The sequence below is a fragment of the Ursus maritimus genome, unplaced genomic scaffold (genome assembly GCF_017311325.1).
Source record: "Ursus maritimus isolate PB19 unplaced genomic scaffold, ASM1731132v1 scaffold_14, whole genome shotgun sequence".
In the NCBI taxonomy this organism is placed as follows: Eukaryota; Metazoa; Chordata; class Mammalia; order Carnivora; family Ursidae; genus Ursus; species Ursus maritimus.
Genome location: NW_024423786.1, coordinates 12746150 through 12768846, shown reverse-complemented (window position 1 = coordinate 12768846; position 22697 = coordinate 12746150). Strand labels below are relative to the sequence as shown.

At 46.7% G+C, this 22697-nt stretch overlaps 1 protein-coding gene across 1 annotated transcript in view; it reads left to right on the top strand.

Annotated features, from left to right (window-relative positions):
- The window catches only part of ITPR1 (inositol 1,4,5-trisphosphate receptor type 1), a 322384-nt gene that overhangs the window by 241417 nt on the left and 58270 nt on the right, over positions 1-22697 (top strand). The window contains exons 45-50 of the mRNA XM_040628531.1: positions 7455-7635; positions 9311-9564; positions 15987-16186; positions 17704-17806; positions 19445-19540; positions 22082-22204. Of these exons, the coding sequence (XP_040484465.1) occupies positions 7455-7635; positions 9311-9564; positions 15987-16186; positions 17704-17806; positions 19445-19540; positions 22082-22204 (957 nt within the window). The remainder of the gene's footprint in view (positions 1-7454; positions 7636-9310; positions 9565-15986; positions 16187-17703; positions 17807-19444; positions 19541-22081; positions 22205-22697) is intronic.

The window sequence follows — 22697 nt, the reverse complement described above, 5'->3', positions numbered from 1 at the left end:
TAGAGGGTGGGCCAGCCTCAGGGTGGAAATGCTTTCCTGTGGGGCAGGACCAAAGCCTCGAAGCTGTCCAGTGGCGCTGTGGACTACTGCCCCCAGACCATCCCTGCTCCTGTCACACTCCATCCTGGATCGTGTCTTACCTCGGCTGCCTGCCACTCTCCATTCTTTTAGTTAAGATGTCCACAAAAGGCCTTCTCCCTTCAGAAAGGCCTTGTGTTCCTATCGTGCAGGCTGGCTGGCTCTGTGTTCTGGGGTACTAAGTCTCTCTTTGCCCCCCAAGTCTGTGAACTCTGGGAAAGATGGCTTTTCAAGAAGGCGCTCATGTGCTCACCTTTCCTGGTGTGTGTCCAATGCATGGAGCAGGCCTCTGTCTCCCATGCTTCTCCAGGGACCCCTTGTCTGCAGTGTAATTGAGACTGTGACCTCTTGCACCTAAAGAAGGGAGTGTCCACCCAGCCCCTCCCACACACTGACTGCCTGTCACTAGGATAGCTGCCACTGTCTTCCAGTCTCTAACTTCAGGCTGCCTCTTATTTCAGAAGCCAGGTGGGCTTGTCTTCAACCATGCTCCACTTCTTTGCAAAGACTTGAGTGGCCATAGTTGTGTCTGCTGGGCTAATTAAGCAATACCTTAGTATTTTCTAGTGATCTGAATGGATGTTTGCATTATTATTTTAAACTAAGACCTCAGTTCCTGAGTCTCTCTACAGCTTAAGCAGCCCAAGGAGGGCAAACTGTCCACTTGACAGTTACCAAGGGTAAGAACATGCCCTCGGGTCATTGTGTCAACCAGCCACAAACCAGCCTGGTCAAAAGTGAGTGGCTTGCACAGTCAGAGACAAAGATTCTGTGTGGCCTGGGCAAGTCTCTCCCCCTCCCCCGCTTTAGGCCTCAGTTTCCTCCTCTGTAAAATGTGGAGGGCTGGACTGAACGGGTGGTTTCCAAACAACGTTCTTTGTAGCCCTGCAGCTCCAAGGAGTTACAGTGGCAGAGAGAGGGTCCTTCCCGCTCTGTTTCCAGCCGAACAGTTCTGCCCCTACCTCTCTCAAACGTGGGGTCTTTCCCTAAGGTGGTGTTTGCAGAGGGAGAAAGAATGGGTTTCTCTGCTGGGAACAATATGGGAAACTGCTGGAATAGAGTGCTTCCTGCTTTCACATTCTGTGATCTGTAATTTCTTTTTTGTGATTCTGGTTTTTCAGCTTGGCTTAGGACAGCCACGCCTAGGTCCCCTCCCACCACGGCCCTCCAGAACCGCCGCGGAGGTAGCCGCTGCCCGTGCTCACTTGCTTACCTGCTCCCACCCCTTCCTTAAAGCCATGCCAAGCAGACCTGTTGTCTGTGATGTTGGGGTTGGTGCTTGTGTGTCTGCCCCCAAACCAGCCTTCATTTCGAGTTCCCTGTCCGACCACTGGGGCTGGTCTTCTGTGTGTTCCTCAAAAAGGCAGGATGGTAGCAAGAGCCCCGGGGCGGGGGGGGGGAGCAAGAAGCACCAGACCTCCCAACCCATCTCTGATCTCGAACAGAACAGATTGATAAATGCTGATACCTGTCTTGGCAGTCTCCTAAGACGCTGACAAGACAGCTCACGTGGAAGGGGCTTTGAAGCCACATGTGTTTTGAAGATGCGTGGACAGTGAAGAAAAGTCAGCTGTGAGGGTAGCGACGCAGACCCCTCTGCCGGCAGAGATGGCCTCGGAGGGTGGCCCCTTCTCTGGCAACTTTATATCATTCTCTAGCTTTCTGGGAGCAAAGCCGATCTTCTTTTCCTCTCTCCCTTTTCATTGTGACATAATTCGTGTACTATAATATGCATAGATTTTAAGTGTATGGTTTGATCAGATCTGACAAATGTGCATACGTGTATCCGTTTTCTATGGCTGCCGTAACAATTTACTACAAACTTAGCGACTTAAAACAGCCAGACTTTTTATCTCACAAGTTTGACATGAGTCTTAACTAGGCCAAAATCCAGGTGTTGGCAGGGCTGTGTTCCTTTCTGGAGTCTCCAGGGGAGAACTCGTTTCCCTTTCTTTTCCAGCAGAGGCTGCCTGTGTTCCTCAGGCCGCGGCCCCTCCCTCCATCTTCCCAACCTGCAGTGGTGCTCGGAGTCCTCAGATGGCCTCACTCTGAGCTCCTCTTCCATCTCCTTCTTCCACTCTTAGGACCTTTATGGTCATATTGCCTCCCCTGAGTAATCTAGGATAATCTCCATCTTTTAAGGTCAGCAGCTTTGTTTCCCTTCGCCATGGAAGGTAACATGTTCACAGGTTCCAGGTTTTATTATTATTGTTGTAGTTATTTCTACCACACCTTTCCGTTTACCACCAGCCTAATCAGGGTATTTCCTTCAGTCCAGAAAGTTCTTTTCTTTCCCTTCAGTCTCCCCACTCACTCCCCAGGGTCATCCACTGTTCTGACTTCTCTTACCACCATGTAATGTTGTCTGCTCTAGGCCAGGTGAATTTTGAATGGTTACCTCAAACTTGCTAGCTGAGGTGCAGTGAAACCTTTGTAAAAGCAGAACGATCTCTACTTGACACTACTGGCTCTTCTTTGGAGAAAGGGGTGGTTCACAGGTTCAGGGAGGAAAGTAGACAAGTAGCTTATGGAAAAAGCCCTGCTTCAGAAATGACAGATGTTGACAAGGATGCCGAAAAAGGGGAACCCTCTTACCTCTTGGTGGTAACGCAAGCTGGTGCAGCCACTCTGGAAAATAGTATGGAGGTTCCTCAAAAAATTGAATATGGAGCTACCCTATGACCCAGAAATTGCTCTACTGGGTATTTAGCCCAAAGATGTAAATGATCCAAAGAGGCACCTGCTCCCCAATGTGTATAGCACAATGTCCACAATAGCCAAACTGTGGGAAGAGCCCAGATGTCCATCGACAGATGAATGGATATAGAAATTGTGGTATATACATACAGTGGAATATTACTCAGCCATCAAAAATGAAATCTTGCCATTGGCAACAACATGGATAGAACTAGAGGGTATAATGCTAAGTAAAATAAGTCAATCAGAGAAAGACAATTGTCATATGATCTCACTCATATGGAATTTAAGAAACAAAACAGAGGATCATAGGGGAAGAAAGGAAAAAATAAAACAAGACGAAATCAGAGAGGGAGACGAACCATAAGACACTCTTAATCTTAGGAAACAAACTCTGAGGGTTGGTGGAGGGGAGGGGGGTTGGGGGAAGGGGTTACTGGGGGATGGAGTGATGGAACAAAAAGAAAAAAAGAAAAGGCCCTGCTTCAAGAGCCTGAGGTCTGGGAGGCCAAGTATCCACCTGCTCTGGTCTGAGGTCCCTCCTGCATCTGGGGAAACAGTCCTGGGGAGGGTGACCCCTTTCCCCTCCCAAGTCCTCCAAATACAGTATCACAGAAAGAGGTTTAACAAACAGGCTTTTGTACTGTGTGCGGGGCCCTGGTCTGGCCGAGTCCAGACCACGCTGGGCACCAGAGAGGGGCAGTAACTGCCTCCAGGAGCCCTCCACCTGAAGGCCCCCATTCCTCAGCCCCCCATTTATCCCCATGGCACATTCTGCCTCTGTGGGGGAGGTATCTTAGTTCTTCTGTGCTGCTGTCACTTTTCACTTCTCCTCTTACACAAGATAGCACTGCTTCCCTTCTGGAGACCAAGCTTCTTCCTTCCAGAGTATCTTTATTTAGCTTCTCAGGCAGGAGACCTGAGGCGACAGCTTTTGACTCTCACAGCGTCTTGGCAAGGTTACATTTGTTCACTGTGGGCATCTCGGGGGTGTGCTAAATACTTGATGTCCATTATCTTTTAGGGCCCCTGATCCCTCAGACACGAGTAATAACTACCTCTCTAGAATGTTTGTGTGAGAAAACGCACATGAAGGTTTACTCTGGATTCCTGGCACCTTATAAGCAGGCAGGAAATGTCGGTCATTGTGCGTATCACCGTGATTTTCTCATTAGACCTTCGTAACCACCGTGTGGTCCTGTAACCACCGTGTGGTCCTGTTACCATGCCCATTTTTCAGATAAGAAAATTTAGGTTTCAGAGAGATCGTCACTTTCTAAGGTGATACCAGCTCATGAGTGGCGGAGCTGAAACCCTGGTGTCTCTGACTCCAGAGACAGGATTCTCCCACTTCACTACCCTGCCCTCGCCACTTAGGGGGACGCCTTCACTGTGGGGTTTTCACATTACACTAACGTGATGGCGGTACAAAAACAAAAAAACAAAAACAAAAAACGATGTTCGGTGGGCCCCATGTTAAGCGCTTTGTGGGCACCGCGGCAGCCCTTCCATATGGGTTCCGAGAGGCTGTGTAACTTGCCTCGGATGACAGAGCTAGTGAGTAGGGGACCCAGGGGGCTCTGACTGGAAAGCCTGCCCTCTAACCCCTTCATCCAGGAATGGTTTCCTTCCTTCGAGGCACTGGCAATATTTCTCCTTTTGACACTGACAACGGCGATGGAGCACGCCTCCCATGTCAGCGTGATGGCTGGGGACCTCCGGCACTTACACAGGACTCCACCTTCCAGCCTCCGGCCTTGTTTGGTCCTGGTTCTCTGTGCTTATTCATGTCTCTGTACCCTGGTGTCCACTTTCTTATTTTGTTGACCACATTCTGTTTATAAAGTGGCTTCGGATCCTTGAGGGACTAAGGACTGATATAAATAATGCAAAATAAATATACCGGCCGTTGCAAAACATATATAGAAGTGTGTAATCCTCAGTCACTTGCCCTTCTCCCATTTCATAAGAGGTTCCCTTCCCCTGACCCTATCAGTTGACATCTGTTGGGTTAACCAGCTAGACGTTGAGCAGTGCGGTTTGTAGCTGGCGATCGCTCTGCACCGGGTTGCGCTGTTACGAATGACAGATGGCAGGCTTTAGTTATTTATTTATTTGCTTACCTACTTAAAGTGCATTTGCTTTTTTTTTTGGTTTTGTTTTTTTGAGTGACCAGATTGTTCAAAGGATGCTTTTTAGGTTGCCTCCATGCAACGAGAAGAGTAATGGGGTAGCAATTGAAGTTAATTGCCCCGAGTGGCCCCCTCTGGTGCAGTCTCCCCGTGACCCCATGTGGGTGAGATATTGCATGGCTTATCTTGGTAAAAAAATGTAGTCACCATAATTAGGTGGTTATAGGTTGAGTTCTTAGTCCCTGCATCTCTCCTTTTGTTTGTAGATGCATCAGCCCTCAAAGAAGTGAACAGTTAGAACTTGCTTTTTCATATTTGAGCAGTTTTCCAGAATTAATCTAGGCTGGGGATTTACTTCTGGCACAGCCACTGAATATAACCAGGATCTGATTGAGAGGCTGTAGTTAAAAGTAGCCATGAAGTATTGGGTTGTATTCATTCTTTCATCAAATGATTAGGAAGCTCCCTCTATGTGTTGGGGCTCCTCCGGATGCTCTGGAGACAGCTGTAAGTCATACAGGTGAGGCACCTGCCCTCTTGGAGCTTACACTCTGCGTAAGACATACAGTAAGTAGGTGCACTGCAGATACAAGAGACCGGTTGCAGTTGCCTGAGGGGGAGAATAAGCGTTTGGCCAAATTGCTGATCAGTAGGATCATCAGGGATGGCCTCACTGAGGACGTGATATTAGTGGGATAGTGAAGGATGAGGGGACCCTAGCCATGGGAAGAGCCAGGAAAAGCAAGGAAGAGCAAGACAGCAGCCCTGAGTGTCTGATACAGTATTCTTTGCCAGCATTCTCTTGCATCAGTTTCACAAGGATAAATGGCTATTTTAGTAAAACTTCCTTAGGGTGATTATTGAATTACTGTGTCTTTTCCTTACCAGGCTACCAGTTTCATGGGAGGCAGGGTCCAGGCCTCTTTTTGTTCACTGTTGTAGCTCCTATGATGGGCATAGTGCCCAACACATGGCAGGTGCACAGTAAATACTAGATGGATGGATAAACAGATAGATGCATAGGTGCATGGATGAATGGGTAAATGGATGGAATGATGGATGGATAGATGAAATAGTAAGAAACCTAAAAGAAGAGAAAAGGTGGTGAAGGGCAATGGAGGACACGAAAGACTTGAGCTTGGTTCAAAGAGTGTGGGAGTCTGGGAGGACTCAGTGACACACAGAATAAGGCCAAGCAGTAGGTAGGCGATGACTTGTACGCCACTGGGAGCTGTTGGAGGGGAAAAGATAGAACCAGGGAGCACAAGTAGGAAGGATGGATCTTGTGCTGTATGTTGAAAACAACCAGAAGTAAGGAAGAACAGTGAGAGGGGAGAAAAGAGCACAGTCAGGAAGTGCTTTGTCGACAGATGAGACTGCCATTTGTCAATGCAGCATAGGGGCTAGTGGCTAGAAGAAGGGTCACAGTGACTACAGTTGCCTTCTGGCAAATGGACACAGGGTGGCTTTCCCTGGGCCTGCTGAATCTGGCAGCAGGTGTTGGGGGGGATGGGGCAGGCTGAGAGATTGAGGAGTTAAGGAGCTACAATGGCTGGTAAGGTTTTACTTTTTTCTAGGATTGCAAGCCTAAGGCTACCTTCGGTAGGGAAATGCCATCTTTCCAAATGCGGGAGGATATGAAATTGGCAGAAAGATCCAACTGGAAGAAGCAAATATATTGTTTGGAGCTTTGTTTTATTCCTCTGGAAATGACCGTATTGTATTTTTATGTAAATAATTCACAACAGCGTGGTGTTTGCAAAGGGGTGAAAAGAGAATACTCATAAATGAAGTTGAGACACCATATTGTGTTTTTACATCAACATTGTATACTATTGCTTGCAGTGGGCCCAAAAACAAATGTGCATCCAAGAGGCAAGCTACCTGTTAACTTTAAGCTTCTTCATCTAACCACTCTTTACTTGTCCTTCAAGACCTGATTTGAAAACCACCTTTTCCACAAAGATTTCGGGACCACTCTAGCCCACTGTCATCCTTGCCAGCTCTGAGCTTCTAGGATGTAACTGTCTGTGTAGCTTCTGGAACACTCTTTACTGACACATTTTTGTTTTGCTATGGACTTGTCATCCTAACCTGGTTTGGAGCCCTACAGAGCCAGGCAGCACAGCTCACTGATCTGTATATATTCACAGGGCTGTGCAAAGTGGAGGGGCTCACAGAAGCCCTTAAACACATGACAGGACCTGCACTGATCACCAAAAATACATCGTTTCCATTGTTAATGGAGTTGTTTTGGGTGTGTGAAGGCTCTTGTTCTTAGTAGGCTGGAATCTCCCTACCACCCCTTAGCCTGTGTGACTGCTGCGTCAAAGACATCCCATGGCGGGCTGCTTAAAATCTCTGTATAGGAAACCTCAGGCCATACAATCCAGAGAACGATAGTGCATGGAACCAACTTTGGTCCAAACCTAGACCATTTGTGAGGTTTTGCGACCAGCTCTCATCACCATGAGGTTTTGGTGTCTTGAGTGGGATTAGATCACTGGTCTGTCACAGTGTTGATAATCTGTGGGTTTTCCTCGGCAGCACTCCTTTTTCTGCCGGTTAACAGAAGATAAGAAGTCAGAAAAGTTCTTTAAGGTCTTCTATGACCGAATGAAGGTGGCCCAGCAGGAAATCAAAGCAACAGTGACCGTGAACACCAGTGACTTGGGGAATAAAAAGAAAGATGATGAAATAGACAGGGATGCCCCATCACGGAAAAAAGGTAAGTGTTCCCCTGTGTGTGGCCCTCCCACCAGCTGGACCTCCAAACTCCAAACTGTATTTCGACGGAGGCTTTCAGGAGAAGCAAACCAATCTGGTTATAATGTAATTCTTCCCAAGTAACCAGAGCTGAACTGCCGTGCTTTGGTGGTTCTTGTATAAAAAATTTATGTACCTACTTCTTGGTCAAGCTCGAGGTTTTATTGGCAGGAAATCCATTTGTAATCTTTTCCTGTAATTTTCGATTCAATGGTAGGGAAAGTTAAGGAAGACACACACTTTAGGGGGGCTGAGTGCCTCAGTTGGTTAAGTGTTTGACTCTTAATTTCAGCGCAGGTCATGATGTCAGGGTTGTGGGATCGAACCCCACATCGGGCTCCGCGCTCAGTGGGGAATCTGCTTAAGATTCTCTCTCTCCTCTCCCTCTCCCCAACACTCACGCGTGCTCTCTTTCTCTCTCCCTCTTTAAAATAAATAAATAAATCTTAAAAAAAAAAAAAGACAAACACTTTAAAACTGGGTGTCCATCACTTGACACCTAACTCCCCCTTATGTTCTAATTTATTTGAAAGTTTCTGAAGTTGTTCATTTTTGCTCTCACTCAAAGAGGAGTCATACTTGGGAGTAGGTAGACGCACCAGTGTTGGAGTCAAATGGCTGTGAACAGGTTAATGAGCCACTCCGGGCCTCTTTTTTTAAGTTTAGAACCGGGTTTCTCGGCCACACTACATTTGGCATCTGGAGGATGAGTTGCTGGAGGGGCTGATCTGTGCGCTGCGGGATGGCTAGCAGCATATGTGGCCTCTACCCAGCAGATGCTAGTAGCCTGCCCTGTAGCCGACTGAAAGCATCCTCAGAGTTTGCTAATTGTCCCCTGGGTGGGGGTGGGCGCAAAATCAGATCTAGTTTATAACCACTGATCTAGAATGGGAATAAAGAGAAGAAGAAGAAAGGCTAACCTTTACTAAGTACTTTCTATGAACCAGGCACTGTTCAAAGTCCTTTACATCCTTTACTTCATTTGCAACTGAAATTAACCCTGTAAAATAGATAGAATTATTATCCCCATTTTACAGATAAGGAAACTGAGGAGTGAAGATTGACTTGTCCTTGTTAAGGCTAGGCAGCAAGTAGGCAGTAGAACCAGGATTTGAACCAGGCAGTCGGGCTGCAAAGCGCCATACTCCTCACTCAGATGCCTAGTTACCTCCCAGGGTTACTCTGAGGAGTCGATGAGATAATACCCCGTGCCTTGGTACTCCGTGGAAAGCACTCAACCTGTTGTCACAATAACAGTAATTATGGTTGCGGTCACTGTTTTGTTGACCCTCTCAGAAGCTTCTCTAATTAGAATTCATTGATGCTTTCCCATTTTGCAGATGAGAACACTGAGGCTCAGAGCCATATAGGTTTGTGAGGTTGACAGAGCTGATACTAAGGCTTTTCCTCTAAAACAGTGCAAGCATAGATGAAATGTCAGAGCCGTGAGCAAGTTGGTGGGGCATGACTCAGTTTTAATCCTAAGGACTAAAGAGAAGTGACTTCTTGGAGTGTTTGGCCAACCTTGAAGATTTCTAGTGAATACCAGAACCTACATTTTTGAACGTTATCTTTCATGCAGTGAATAGTCTTCCTGAGGACTCAACAACATTGAGTGTCTTATGTTTGCATTCTAGCCAAAGAGCCCTCGACACAAATAACGGAAGAGGTCCGCGATCAGCTCCTTGAGGCCTCTGCTGCCACTAGGAAAGCCTTCAGCACCTTCCGGAGGGAGGCTGACCCCGATGACCACTACCAGTCCGGGGAAGGTGCCCAAGCCACGGCAGACAAGACCAAGGACGAGCTGGAGATGAGCGCGGTCATCACCATCATGCAGCCCATTCTCCGGTTCCTACAGCTCCTGTGCGAAAACCACAACAGGGACCTGCAGGTGAGGGCTGGCCCCTGGGACTTGCAGCTCCTCAGACATCTCTGCTCCCCGCGCCACCACCAGCTTCCCTGAGTCGAGGACCCAGCATGGTTCTGACATCTGGGCAACTGACGTGTTTGTCTGTCTTCCCCACCATCTCTACAGGGACAGGACCAAATCTCTTGCTCACCAGTGTAGGTGCCTACTGCATACACAGTGAAATGTGGGTATGTGCCTGTGTGTGTGTGTGTGTGTGTGTGTGTGTGTGCGCGCACACATGCGCGTGCGCCAGGCTGCCATAGATGCACAGGTAAAACCTGGATGGACGGATGAATGATTAAATACACTAGACTTAAAAAATCTGATACATAGAAAGTTCCAATTAAATATTTGGTGGTTGAATGAATGAAGTAGCCTTCCAGGGTTTTACATAAATAGGTGCTCAAATATATGTGTTGAACTGATTATTCCAGAAATCTTTTGTTTACTTTTATATTGATGTCAGGATGATAACAATGGCTGGGGTTTATCAGGCACTTAGGATGTCGTGGATGCCAAGTGTTGCTGATATCATCGTATTCATTTTATAGATGAGGGAACTGAGGTTCAGGGGACATAGTTAGGGAGTGGAAAACCGGGACTTGAACCCAGGCCACCTGATGGTAGAGCTCATGTGGTCAACCACCACGGTAAGACAGAGCTGATTTTCTCCCTTGCAAAGTTTCCCCACCAGCAAAGCCTATATGGAAGGACTAAGGATGGATTCCAGAGATGTCTCTTTCTTTTTTCTTTTTTTTTTTTTTTAAGATTTTGTTTATTTATTTGACAAAGAGTGTACAAGCAGGGGAGCAGGAGAAGCAGGCTCCCTGCTGAGCAGTGAGGCCAATGTGGGGCTCGCTCCCAGGACCCTGCGATCATGACCTGAGCTGAAGGCAGCCACTTAACCGACTGAGCCTCCCAGGCGCCCCCAGAGATGTTTCTCTCTACTGAATGGACATAGCTCTGGAGCCAGTCACTGCCCAGGAGAAACATGCTAGAACACCATGTCCCTGTCCATTGCCTGGTTTTTCTGCTGGCTTTTGGGAAAAACACCCCTCTCTGCCTAAAAGGGACTGGGGATTAACAAGAAAAGTGTGTCTGAACAACTCCACTAAGATAGAATATTGCCTCCTAAAATAAGCAAGTTGGCAGTGGTAGTTGAGTTACTTGAATAATGATGGTAGGAAAAGGAAACAGTGGCAAAGAAAAGGTGCAGTCTTAAAATATTTGCCTTGCTGACTTTATCCATCAGGTGCTTGGATGGCCTTTCACACGTCACCTGTGGCCAGACCCTTCGGGGCTGCCACCGTAACTCCTTCATACTTTTCAGCTCTGCCACACAATCTGTGCCTGGAAAAGTTGAGTTAGAAATCACATTGTTAGGGGCGCCTGGGTGGCACAGCGGTTAAGCGTCTGCCTTCGGCTCAGGGCGTGATCCCGGCGTTCTGGGATCGAGCCCCACATCAGGCTCCTCCGCTATGAGCCTGCTTCTTCCTCTCCCACTCCCCAGCTTGTGTTCCCTCTCTCACTGGCTGTCTCTCTCTCTGTCGAATAAGTAAATAAAATCTTTAAAAAAAAAAAAAAGAAAGAAAGAAATCACACTGTTAAACAGTAAGACAGAACAGTGAAATGGACCTGGGTAAAGTCTGCAGTGTTAATAACTTCTACACTGGTATATATTTTTAATCAAATTGGTCTGAAGAGCCTGAGCTTTGAAAAGGCAGGTATATCCAAGGTCATCCATCAGCCAAATGTGGCCCATATTTAAAAATGAAAGAATTTCCCATAAGCCCTACTGGGCTCTTTTTCCACATTGCTGTTCATTCATTTCCTCCATTGACATTCCCTGCTCATTCCCTCTCAACGTCTGAGTGTGGGATTCCGGCTGTTAGTTTTTCTTTTCTTGCCTGTTGCTCAATTATTCCTACTTTGGACTTAGACCACGTCGGCCCCGGATCCACTGGGCTGGGACCGCCTAGCTCAGCCGGGTTGAACAAAGAATTCATGACTCAAAGATCCAGGGATGGGTTGTGGTCTCACTGGCTGGCGTTCTGTCTGCAGGCCAACTGTGCCCTCTCTGCCTTCCATATGTACGCCATTAGTCATGAGGGAGACTGGCCAAGGGAGTGTGAATGACACCATGGAAAGCCAGGCTGTCCCACCAGCAGGAAGGCAAAGCCAACTGTGGCATCTTTGTGGATGGGGGGACCTCCCTGCTGCTGGGGCTATTTCTAGGCTGAGCTCCGTGGTCAGAGCCCTGTGCTGTCCCCCCGTACTGCTGTCACTGATCTCCACTGACCTTGGGCTCTAAAGGGAAGTGGGTTGAGACCATGCCTGTACGTCATCTGGGTGAATACCTGCTGTGTACGTGGCATTGGTGGTGACAGAGACCTCACCCCTTCCCTTACAGAGCTGAGTCTTAGGCAGGAGCCACTCGGGGAAACCCAAGTTTGCTGGGCTGCATGATAAGTGCTATAGTCGTGTCATCTTAGGGGTTTTGTGGGTTTGTAGCAGGCAAACCAACCCTCTGTGCTGGGTCCGGGAAGACTTCTCAGAGGACCCGATAACTGCCAAGTTCTGAACCAACACAAGACTGCCTCAGATAGAATCCCTCCCCGAATGTCAGAGGGGCAGTGCTGACGTGCTTGCTCTCAAGCCTGGTCTGCTTTCATGGACCTGTTCTGACTCCTCCACGGTACCCCTCGATTTCCCTTCTTTACCACCATACCCAGAGTCCACTGTGGAAGGAGAGCAAGGCTTTCGTTGCATGAATTTGCCATTTCTTGTTTGGAAATCTTCACAGTGTTAGTTTTGTAGCTTAGCTCTTCACAAAACTCTCCTTTGAACTAAGGTCCTAAGAACGCCATGGGCAGAATCACCTTTTAATGAGTCCTTCCAAAATTTGATCTCTAGCACATCACTCTGTGGAAACAGTACTGGGGGGAGAGGGAGTGTAGAGTATATTTTAATATATTTTTTAAAAGTCTTAGCAACTTAAAAAAAAGAAGTTTTAGCAACTTAATCTTTGAAAGTACCATAAACATTATCCAAGTCAGTGGTTTTACACTTTTTTGGTTTTGGCCATGGAATCCTTTGTTTAAGGTCTTATGCAGAAATGTACTAAGTAAAGCAGATGAGAGCAAAGCTGTTCTATTCAGAGTAGAAACTACAGAGCACAAGAACTTTCCTTTCCTCCCTTACCTACCAGAGCCCTGAGAGGTGGGGCATTCCAGAGATCCCCCTGGGTCCTGCAGGGCCCCGTTAGAAGACCAATTGATCTAAACCAGTGGTTCACAAAGATGACGGTTAGAATCATCTTTAAAGATTCCCACTATGTCGTACACACTGAGGTGTTGACAAAATTGCTCCGATAAAATTACATTTGTAGAAATCTAGTTCTCAAAATGATGGTTTTGAGTGGGAGTCACCTACTCTGAATGCCACCCTGTTGGCAGTGTTCCAGAACAGGCGGTGGATCTCTAGGTCAGGGTTTGCTTGTGTACCAAAGGGAGGAGAAGACCTTCTCATGAGGACAGAATTATTGCCTGCCTGGTATAAAGAAGTACAAATAAACTCCACAAGAGAAGGAATCCGGCCTTGTGAAGATACCCAGCATTTCTTGTCGTATTTATAACCTTAACTTTCCTGTTGGTAAATGTTTAGAAGAGATAAGGCCACTGCTTCTGACTTTGCCAAGCAGGCAGTTGCTGCCTTAAGCAAGCTATGTCCACAGGAGTAAGAAACTTACTGGGAAGGACTGTTCTTGAGACGCTCTGCCTGTGCTTTCCATCCTTCCCCTGAGGGGCTGGCTTCGCTTTTCCACTGGGTTGAGGAATGCAGGTCTCTTACCACTGACGTCTGTGTGAGAAAAGACTTGAAGTCTTTTCATTTCTCAATCCACCCGGCTCAACTTGGTCCCTGGCCCTCCAAGAAAAAACACAAAAGAACAGGATTCTCTAGCCTAAACAAGACAAGGTGGTGTGTGCTGAGGGTGAAATCTATCCCCTGAACATAGAGTTCCTGTGAGCCTCCGAGGGAGTGGCATCCCTCCATTTTTGTAGAGGACAGAGGAAATGGATCTGAGCTAGGGAAGGGGAGATACTGGCTTGAAACTCTGCAAAGACCATGAGCTATGGTAGAGGTTTTCAAGAAAGGGCAGCCAATTATCCTTCGTGCGAAGTCGAGACACAATAGGCCTGAGGACTTCACAAGTCCCCTTTCCTCCATCCACTCAATGTAATTTAGATTATTTTAGCCAGTGTTTATGAAGCACCTGGCACACGCCAGTCACTGTGCTAGCTGCCAGGCACCCCGTGCTATCACACAGTCCCGGATGGAGCTGACAGACATCTCTATAAGCGCATCGCGAAGGAGGTCTGAGAGAGGTGCGTGCCAGTCTCTGATCTCACAGGAGTCAGGATGGAGGCTCAGGAGGGCTTCCTGAAACACGTGACTTGAGACTCCCCCCTGAAGGAAAATGAGTTCATCAGGGTAGAGGCGGGGAGAGAAGACAGGCAGAGCGAATAGAGTGCCTGAAGCCCCAAGGAAAGAGAATGAAAAGTGCTTCAAGAGTAGGAAGAAGTTCATTGCTTCCTGGCAGAGGGGCCATGGTGGCAGCAGTGATGTCACCGAGCAGAGAGGGGTGCAGTGTGGGAGCAGTGGCACATAAGTTTGAGAGGCAAATGGCCTGGAGAGCCATGCTGTGAATTTCAGCCTTGGACAGCCAGGCCCTCTGCTATCTTCTTCCTGAAGACTTCTCCCTCCCTGTCTACATGATGAGGGGCTCAGCTAGGCCCTCCAACAGGTAGCATCTTCCCTGAGGAACTGGATCAAGGAATGGCTGTGGAAGCCCACCATGGCTTCCCATGGCCGTTAGAACCAAGGTCATCTTATGAAAGCCCACATGGTCCCAAATCATCCATCCTTTCTCTGTCTCCCTCCCAGACCCAAGTGATTGTTCAATTTTTAGACTAATTAGAAAGACTTGAGCATAAAGAACTAAAGTTAGGAGAATAGGGGGAAATGGTTGGTTTGATGAGTCAAAACTTAAACTTTGTTACCAGCTTTTAACCTGTACATTTATAAATAATTAGACAAGGAATACGTGAATAGATTCTTTCTACAAAAGTTCAAATGAAGATAAGTTAATGAGAATTATTCCTTTCTCCATCCCTACCTTTCTATCCAGAGAGAACTATTGTTGGTTTGGACAACAAACTAACTGAATGGCTCGTATCTTTCCAGTCATCATTCTCTGTGTTTGGATGGTAGCAGTGTATACATACTAATCCGTTATTTGCCTTTTGGTCTTTTTTAACTTTCAACAGTATGTCCTGAAGATCTTTCCGTACTGGCACATATGGACCTACCTTAGTGTTTCTAAATTGCAGTATCAAATGATGTTGGCATACTGTATTTAACTACTCCCCAGTTGATGGACATTTAGGTTGTTTCCAGTTCTTCACTGTTACGAACAGTGCTATAGTGAGCATCTAATACATACTTTGTGAAGAGAGGTCAGTATTTTATAGAAGTGGAATTACCATGTCAAAGGTCACATTTATTTTATATTTTGCTTATATCTTTTTATAGTATTGTCTTCTATGGTAAACATGTAACTTTTATAACTGCTTAAAAGAATTTTTGCAGTTAATTTTTGCTTCTTTTTAAGAAGAGATTTTAAGAAGAGTCTGACAAAAATCTCTTCATCAAAATAGACTCTGCTTTGTGAGGTGGTTGAATGTGGTTAGCTTGATTTTGTTGAGGAAGTACTGCTCTTCTGTCTCTTGTTAACATTATAGGTTTAGCTGGAGAGTGTAAATTTGAGCACGTGCACAGAAGCACACAAACATTTACTCATTCTTGTCTCTTCCTTTAATAATTAATGGAAAGGGCCAAAAAAGATAACCCAGGTTTCTGCCATGGCAGTGGGCTTAAGTCAGCCTGTAAACACCTTATTTTGTGATGAACCATCCCTAGTACTAGGCTCTGGGCTTTCAGCATCCAGACCACACCATCATCTTTTAAACATAAACATTGCCCTTTGAAATGTCAAATGCTTCTGAACCCAATACCTGGTGGGAGGGGCATGGGCTGGAGTGCAGAAAAAGAAGGGAACTCAAAAAGGCTTTAGGCTCTGTCAAAGAGGAGCCCTCCTCCACAGCCTCATATAGAAAAGCACCTTGGAGAACAAGCTATGCTGTTTGGTGGCCATTGCCGTAGAACAAGTCCGCAGTTGACCATCATGGGGGCTGACTCTTCTCTCCGGTGCTACAACTCTCTGTATAATCGCTCATCAATTCAGGGCATCAACCAGTTAGACACCAGCAAAATGGCAGTATGAATGACCTTTTCCCTCTTCTCTCTGACTTTGCTCCCCCATTCTGGGCACTGCCCAATTGTAGAACTTCCTTCGTTGCCAAAACAACAAGACCAACTACAATTTGGTGTGTGAGACGCTGCAGTTCCTGGACTGTATTTGTGGAAGCACTACTGGAGGTCTTGGTCTTCTCGGGCTCTATATAAATGAAAAGAATGTAGCCCTCATCAACCAAACCCTGGAAAGTCTGACCGAATACTGTCAAGGACCATGCCATGAGAACCAGGTACCTCCATTTTTATTTGGGGGTGGGGAGGGAAAGGTGGTTCATCATTTTGGAAATGCTGTTGACAGGAACTAGTTCAGAAATCACATAACATTTGCATGTTGGCCTAGGAAGTCACTAGAACTAGAAGTCTTTTTCTAGAAATCATAGGCATTGGCAGGCTTGTCCTTGGTCTCCATGTGTGATGTCTTGGCTTGATTTGGTTTGAATGTCCATATTTGACTAAGTTGACTAGGGGTAGGTAATAAAGTTGGAGTTAAATGAAGACCAGAAGACTGGGCTCGATTTTAAATGCTAGGGAAGACTCAAACAGTGGCTACTTCACAGGAAAAGGTTTAAACCTAGCTAGAGAGAGAAACCTTGCTACCCACAAGACAGCTTGAACAACATGAGGAAATGTTCAGTTGAGATTTGAACACCACAGATATTCAAAGAAAAGAAAGGCCCATTAGTCTTGACATTGGCTTCTCAAGAAGTAGATTTTTAGAGGGGAGCCCAGCCGTTTCTTAAGTAGAACTTTCATTGCTTATCCATGACATATGGCAGACTTTGTGAGTTTTTGCATTGATACTAGGATGATTATGATTTTTAACTCAAAGTTTGGCGCTATCCTGGCTGAAGGGGGTAGACTACCACTGAAATTGCCAGTTCTAAACTAACTTGACGGGGAAGGTGTGATATGCTGTGTTACCTGGGGAGCAAGGCCAGGACCTTCACTCAGGGGAGAAGAATGGTTGACGAAAGGGACAACTCATTGTGTATCAAACACCTGGTCATAGTTGGCTATAAATACAAGGTTAGCATGTGTTGGATCCACTTTCCTCCCTTGGTTCACTGATGAGACAGATGGTGCAGTCAAAGTTAAAATGAAAAGGAACAAAAAAATTACAACAGGCTTGGGGGAAAAGGCTTTATCTAACATCTAAGTGAATTTCCTTATAACCTCAAGTTTGCTTTTCTGCCAAACAGAGGTCTGTTAAAAGGCACATACTGGAGTGGATTCTGCTGCAAATGGGGACCTTACCTGGGGGAAGATGATTAATTTTGGTATTGTGTGAATTAAACAGGAAACTTGCTTTCCAGGCTTAAGCCTTAAGCAAAAGTGTGCAATACAAAAACCAAGTGATGTAGAGAGAATGGAACACACCTTTAAAGGGGAAAACAGGTCTCAGAACTCAAAATCAGTCACACACCGTATTTTCCCTTAAGAACAAAAGCCAACTTTAGTGCACTATTTGGATTAGACACGACCAATTTATCAGTTACAGTGCACGGGGACTTTCCTGCTGTTTACTGTTAATTCTGAAACTAGCGATTTTCATCTGTCTTTTATTTTTTACCACTTTCTCACGGAAAATTTGCAGCTCTCCCCTAGAGACATTACTGGGAGTGGCAAGCATTGTGTTGAAATAGCAGTTCAGCCTGTTGGCTTTTGACATCTGATTTATGACCAGCATTTGTGTAAATGTGTGTGTGTGTGTGTGTGTGTGTGTGTGTGTGTGTGTGTGTATCCACTGAACTTGACATCAACCCATCCCTGCAACATCATCACAGCCCTGATCCTTAATGACATCAATCCTTTGGGAAAGAAGAGGATGGACCTTGTATTAGAACTGAAGGCAAGTAGGAATTGAAAGCAAAAGACAGTAGCATGTGAAAATAGTCACTTTTGTGTTTTGCTTCTGCACGTGATACGGTCAATGTTATGAAACTAAATACAGGCAGCTCGTTTAGACTAAATGAATGATCCATGTTGTAAGTTCTGACTAAAATGCAAAACTTCAGTCTTCCCCTCCAAATACGGGTCTTAGGACAGGATACCACTGCTGATGTTGATTTCTTAAGCATATCCCCCCAAAAGACCCTCATTTGTATTTAGGGGTTCCAAAGATTCTTTAAGAGTTCAAGGACCTCTTGGTGTCCAAAGTGTATTTCAGACTCTGTTAGCCTTACTGAGCACATTTCCTTTTTAACTGTTCCCATGTCGGGGCATGTTGAGATCCGTCCTCTCTCTCACACCCATACACAGCTCACAGCAGTGAGCACTTTGTCATTGTCACAGAATTGCCTAGAACCACAGGGTTGAGCTGAAAAGCTGATCTGTGTTTATTGCATAAACAGTGTCATGGGAAAGAAAGGTCATTAGGGAAGGTGTTAACACAGAACCCCACAGGAATTACACGATTATTTTAAATTTCTTTAGTATTTAGAACTGAGAGTCCAAATTGATAGTTGATCTGGGTGTATGATTTGAATGGACTTTCTGGTGGGTGTGCTATTTTTAATTCCTTTGACAAGCTGTGTTGTAGAATTGACTTGAACATTTTTCAAGCTCCCGTGTGCCTGGCTCCCATTTATCAGAGTGTATAGGATGAGAGCCTGAGATGAACAGAATTTTATGTGCTACCGATCAGCCTTTCAGTGACTTCTTCAATCCAGTAATCTGTGGATTATGATAGAAATTTGTGTGCTCTGAAAAGCCAGCATTTGATGGCATAGCATCCTGATTGAATTGCTGTGACCTATACTTGGGGAGAAAAAAAATACTGCCCCCTCTTATGCAAAATAGCAAGAACTTTCCAATCCTATGCATAAAGAACCACACAGGGTCTCCTAGGCCCAGGACCTGAAATGAGGTCAAGCCAAGAAGTGCAGGGTGTGGGCACATGAAAACTTTGAATGAGATGGGAAATTAGGGTTTGGCACGCATACGGTGCTCCTTCGGGTCACTTTTGCTAACTGGTGTCAGTTGTACTCATTATAATAGTAGGGGTTATGAGAGCTGATAGTCATATTTTTAAAAAGGGAGGAATTACCTTAACTGCCTACCTTCTCTGCCCTGCAAAGCTGAATAATAAGGTTTAAAGCCACAACTGCCCTGAAGGCGTCATGGGTCCATATAGCAGGTTCTTCCGACCACTGGCATCGTGAGGGTGCCAACACACCGAGAAGCACCCATGTTTAAATTCCCAGTTTCCACTAGGACTTGTGTCAGGTGACGTTAGGGAGAAACAACGCCCAAGCAGACATGTTCCTCTGAGGCCCAACACAGATCCTGCAGTTCGGTTTTGGGGTCTGCAGCGGCACGTTCTCTGTCGCGTGCAGGTGGTTTTTGCTGTGCTAGACCCGTGGCTCTCCCGCGGGACGCGAGGTCTGTCTGTCCGGCCAGGATGCACGCTTGCTTGGCTGGGCACACACGTTCAGGCCAGCCACCCACGCTGCTCCTCTCCACTGTCTCCTCTTGTTTGTCCACTTAGAACAACGCTTCCAAGTTGCTGCTGGCCATCATGGAGAGCAGGCATGACAGTGAGAACGCGGAGCGAATCCTTTATAACATGAGGCCGAAGGAACTGGTGAGTTGGACGGCCGATGCCCTGGCCGCGACACGAAGCAGTCAGAGCTGGATTTGTGGCACAAAGGGGACCTGCTTCCTGGAGTTTTCTTAAAGATACCAAAGACTCAGAAGTCTAAAGAGAACCTCGGATCCGGGCCTCTGACTAGGCTAGAGAAGTGAAGGGTGCTTTGAGTGAGTGCGGTGTGCCCTCTCCCCTGGCACACCCGCAGACGGCGGCCGCCTGCACCTCCTCTCATTTCCCTCGAGGGAGCCGGGCAGCGAGGCTGGGGCCTGGCAGCCGCAGTTCAGTCCACAGCTCTCCCTTTCTGCCCAGTCACCTTGGCAGGCACTTGGACAACTCTGAGCCACAGTTCTCATCCCTAAAGGAAGACGATAATATCCTGTAGGGCTGGAGGGTTGCTCTGAGAGTAGACGAGACAGTTGGCATCAGGCTCTAGCACAGCGCCTCCATGAACTGTGGCCCCTTCCCTCCTCCTTCCTCATGTCCTGCTGCTCTTCGTGCCCTGTCTGTCGTACAGAGCTGCAGAATCCACATCTCTTCTGCGGGCCAGTAGTCTGGGCAACAGAAGAGTGTTTCTTGAGTGCTGATGTCTTGGGTCTGGGTTTTTCCCCAAGGAAACGCGAATCTTGTTTATTTCTGCAGGGTAGATATTCACAGTGGGCTCAGGACTTCAGAAGTGGAGTCAGTGCTGCGCCTGTGAGACAGGCAGCTCTCAGAGACAGGGAAATGAGCTGAGCACAGAGCTCTGTTGGGACTTTTTCCCACAAACAAAAAACCTGTAACTGACAGAACTAAATGAGGGCACTAAAACTTTCTGTCGCCTGGTGACCGGTGTAGTGCGCGGCCAGACTAAAGTCCCTTCATGTGGATCCCTCCTTGAAATAAAGTTAACAGGAGCCCAGCTTTTTGATCTCTGAGGTCAGAGTGAGTTCTCAGCCTGGAGATGGACGCCTCTCCGAGTTTACATAATAGCTTATGTAACTGGGGGTCTCAATTAGGTGGGCCTCGAGGTGTCCCTCACGGAATAGGGACAGAGATGCTTCAAGATACCCCATTCCAACTCTCACGGACACAAATACATGCCCCATCTTGGTGGGGGAGGGGAGTTACTGCCAGCACCCAGGGCCAGCGGGTGCCACAGGCTTCGGGTGGCCCCTGTGGTTGGAGAACATCATTCCCAGCTCATGGGAAGAAATGAGGCTTCCTGGAACAAACGCGGGTTCTGGGAATCCACACGGAAGAGAAGCGCCGTGTCTAGGACACATGTGCACATATGTGCGTGCATATGCATGTGTGCATACATGCATATTCTGGCCCCCACAGCCCATGGGCATGTTGTCTACTTAGTTTGGATATTAGAACTAACAGGAAATCCAGCCCGAGAGCAAGAATCTCAAGGATCTTTTCTCCAAAATTACTTCAGGGCCTGACCTGGATGTCAGTACAGAAATGCGTGGCCCTGCATGCTTGCTCTGGGATAATGAAAAGTAACTCCGGGGAATAGCCTTGTGGCAATGCGGAGGCTGATGCCCTCTGAATCATCAAAGAAAATGATAATTTTCCCTTCAACTCAGGGGGTTGAAGGCATTTTGTTCCTACTCTTCAAATGATTAAATCTTTGAATAATTTGTTCATGTGATAAACATTGGCCAGGCCTGACTTTGTCCAAGGCGTTGTGCTGGGCACCAGGGAAAGATTGAGAAATGAGCAGGCTCACCCTCAGGCCCTGACTAGGGCACCGAGGTAGGTGGGAACAGTAGGACAGGTACAGAAATGCCTCTAGGAAATGTGCTTGCAGCGTGAAACAAGCAAATATGCATGGGTCTCTGGTAGCAGATTCAAGGTCAAATCTCAGCTCACTAGCCGTATTGTTTTAGGAATGCCCCTTACTTCTCTGGAGTCTGTTTCCTCATCCATAATAGACGGTGTCTTGACCCTTCATAAAATGTTTTTGGGCATTAAATTTCCGAAAAAATGTTAAAAATACTTAAACACAGTGCTTGGCACATAGAAAGACCCCAGTAGACGTTATGTGTTAATGGCGTTATTTTTAACGTGGTGTAGGGATGGGGAGATGTGGGTGGGGGAAAATGTGGAATCAGACATAATAGTTTGACCAGCTCTTCCTAAAGGCTTGTGGATTTCTTACTAGTTTTTGCTGTGATGGCAAAGGTTGGGGGTCAGGGAAAGATGGCAGGAGGAAATGTAGAGACAGGAAAAGTCTGGCTTCTAGTCTACATTTGTGTTCTATTTTCTTATTTCCAGGAACTTTTGTAACCATCGTCCCCTCCTAAGGGGACAGAATAGCTCTTGGTCCAGCTACAGCAAATGGGTTTCATTTCTCATGTCAGTGGAAGCTGATTGGTAGGGACTGCCTGTGGCAGTGTTGAGAAGGGTTTTGAGTCTGGGTCGATAACCTGGTAGGAAAGAATACTGAGCTTCCTGGGCACTGTCTGCCCCCAGAGGGGACACTGGAGGTGCCAGTCCTGGGTGAGTCTCCTTGAAGCAGGAGCTGTATTTGTTTCACCGTTCTTGCAGGTGGAAGTGATCAAGAAAGCCTACATGCAAGGTGAGGTGGAATTTGAGGATGGCGAAAACGGCGAGGACGGAGCTGCCTCCCCCAGGAACGTGGGGCACAACATCTACATATTGGCCCATCAGGTATGACCTCTCCCTAGGTCCCAGCGCCAGATGTCGCTGGCCTTCAGTGCCAGAATTCCAAGGTGAATGTGTGCTTACACTTGCTTTTCCTTTAAGGTTTCCACCTCGGGCTGTGTGTAGTCATGATAATGTGGCTCCCAGGTACTAGTGGCAGCCTGACCCAGTGTACTCAGTTCCAGGACTCTTCCGTTTTCCCATGGTAGCGTCATGTCCTTGGAAATCCCCACGTTGCTTAAAAGCCTTCTCACTGAGCCTTGACACTTCGATGGTTTATGGCTGTGTTTGGAGGCAGTTGAAAGGAGTCTTAGGCTTTTCATAAATATTGATAAGTCTGTCTTAACAATCTGAAGAAATAAGCCTCAGCTGCCTTGCCTATCACATTTAGAAATCTTGGGGAACTAACTTGTCATTATGACTTCTTTTTGTTTGCTTTTTGGGGGGTGTAGTAATGCTTCCTACCCTGGCACCAAATGCCCTGTTTCATAACTCTCTT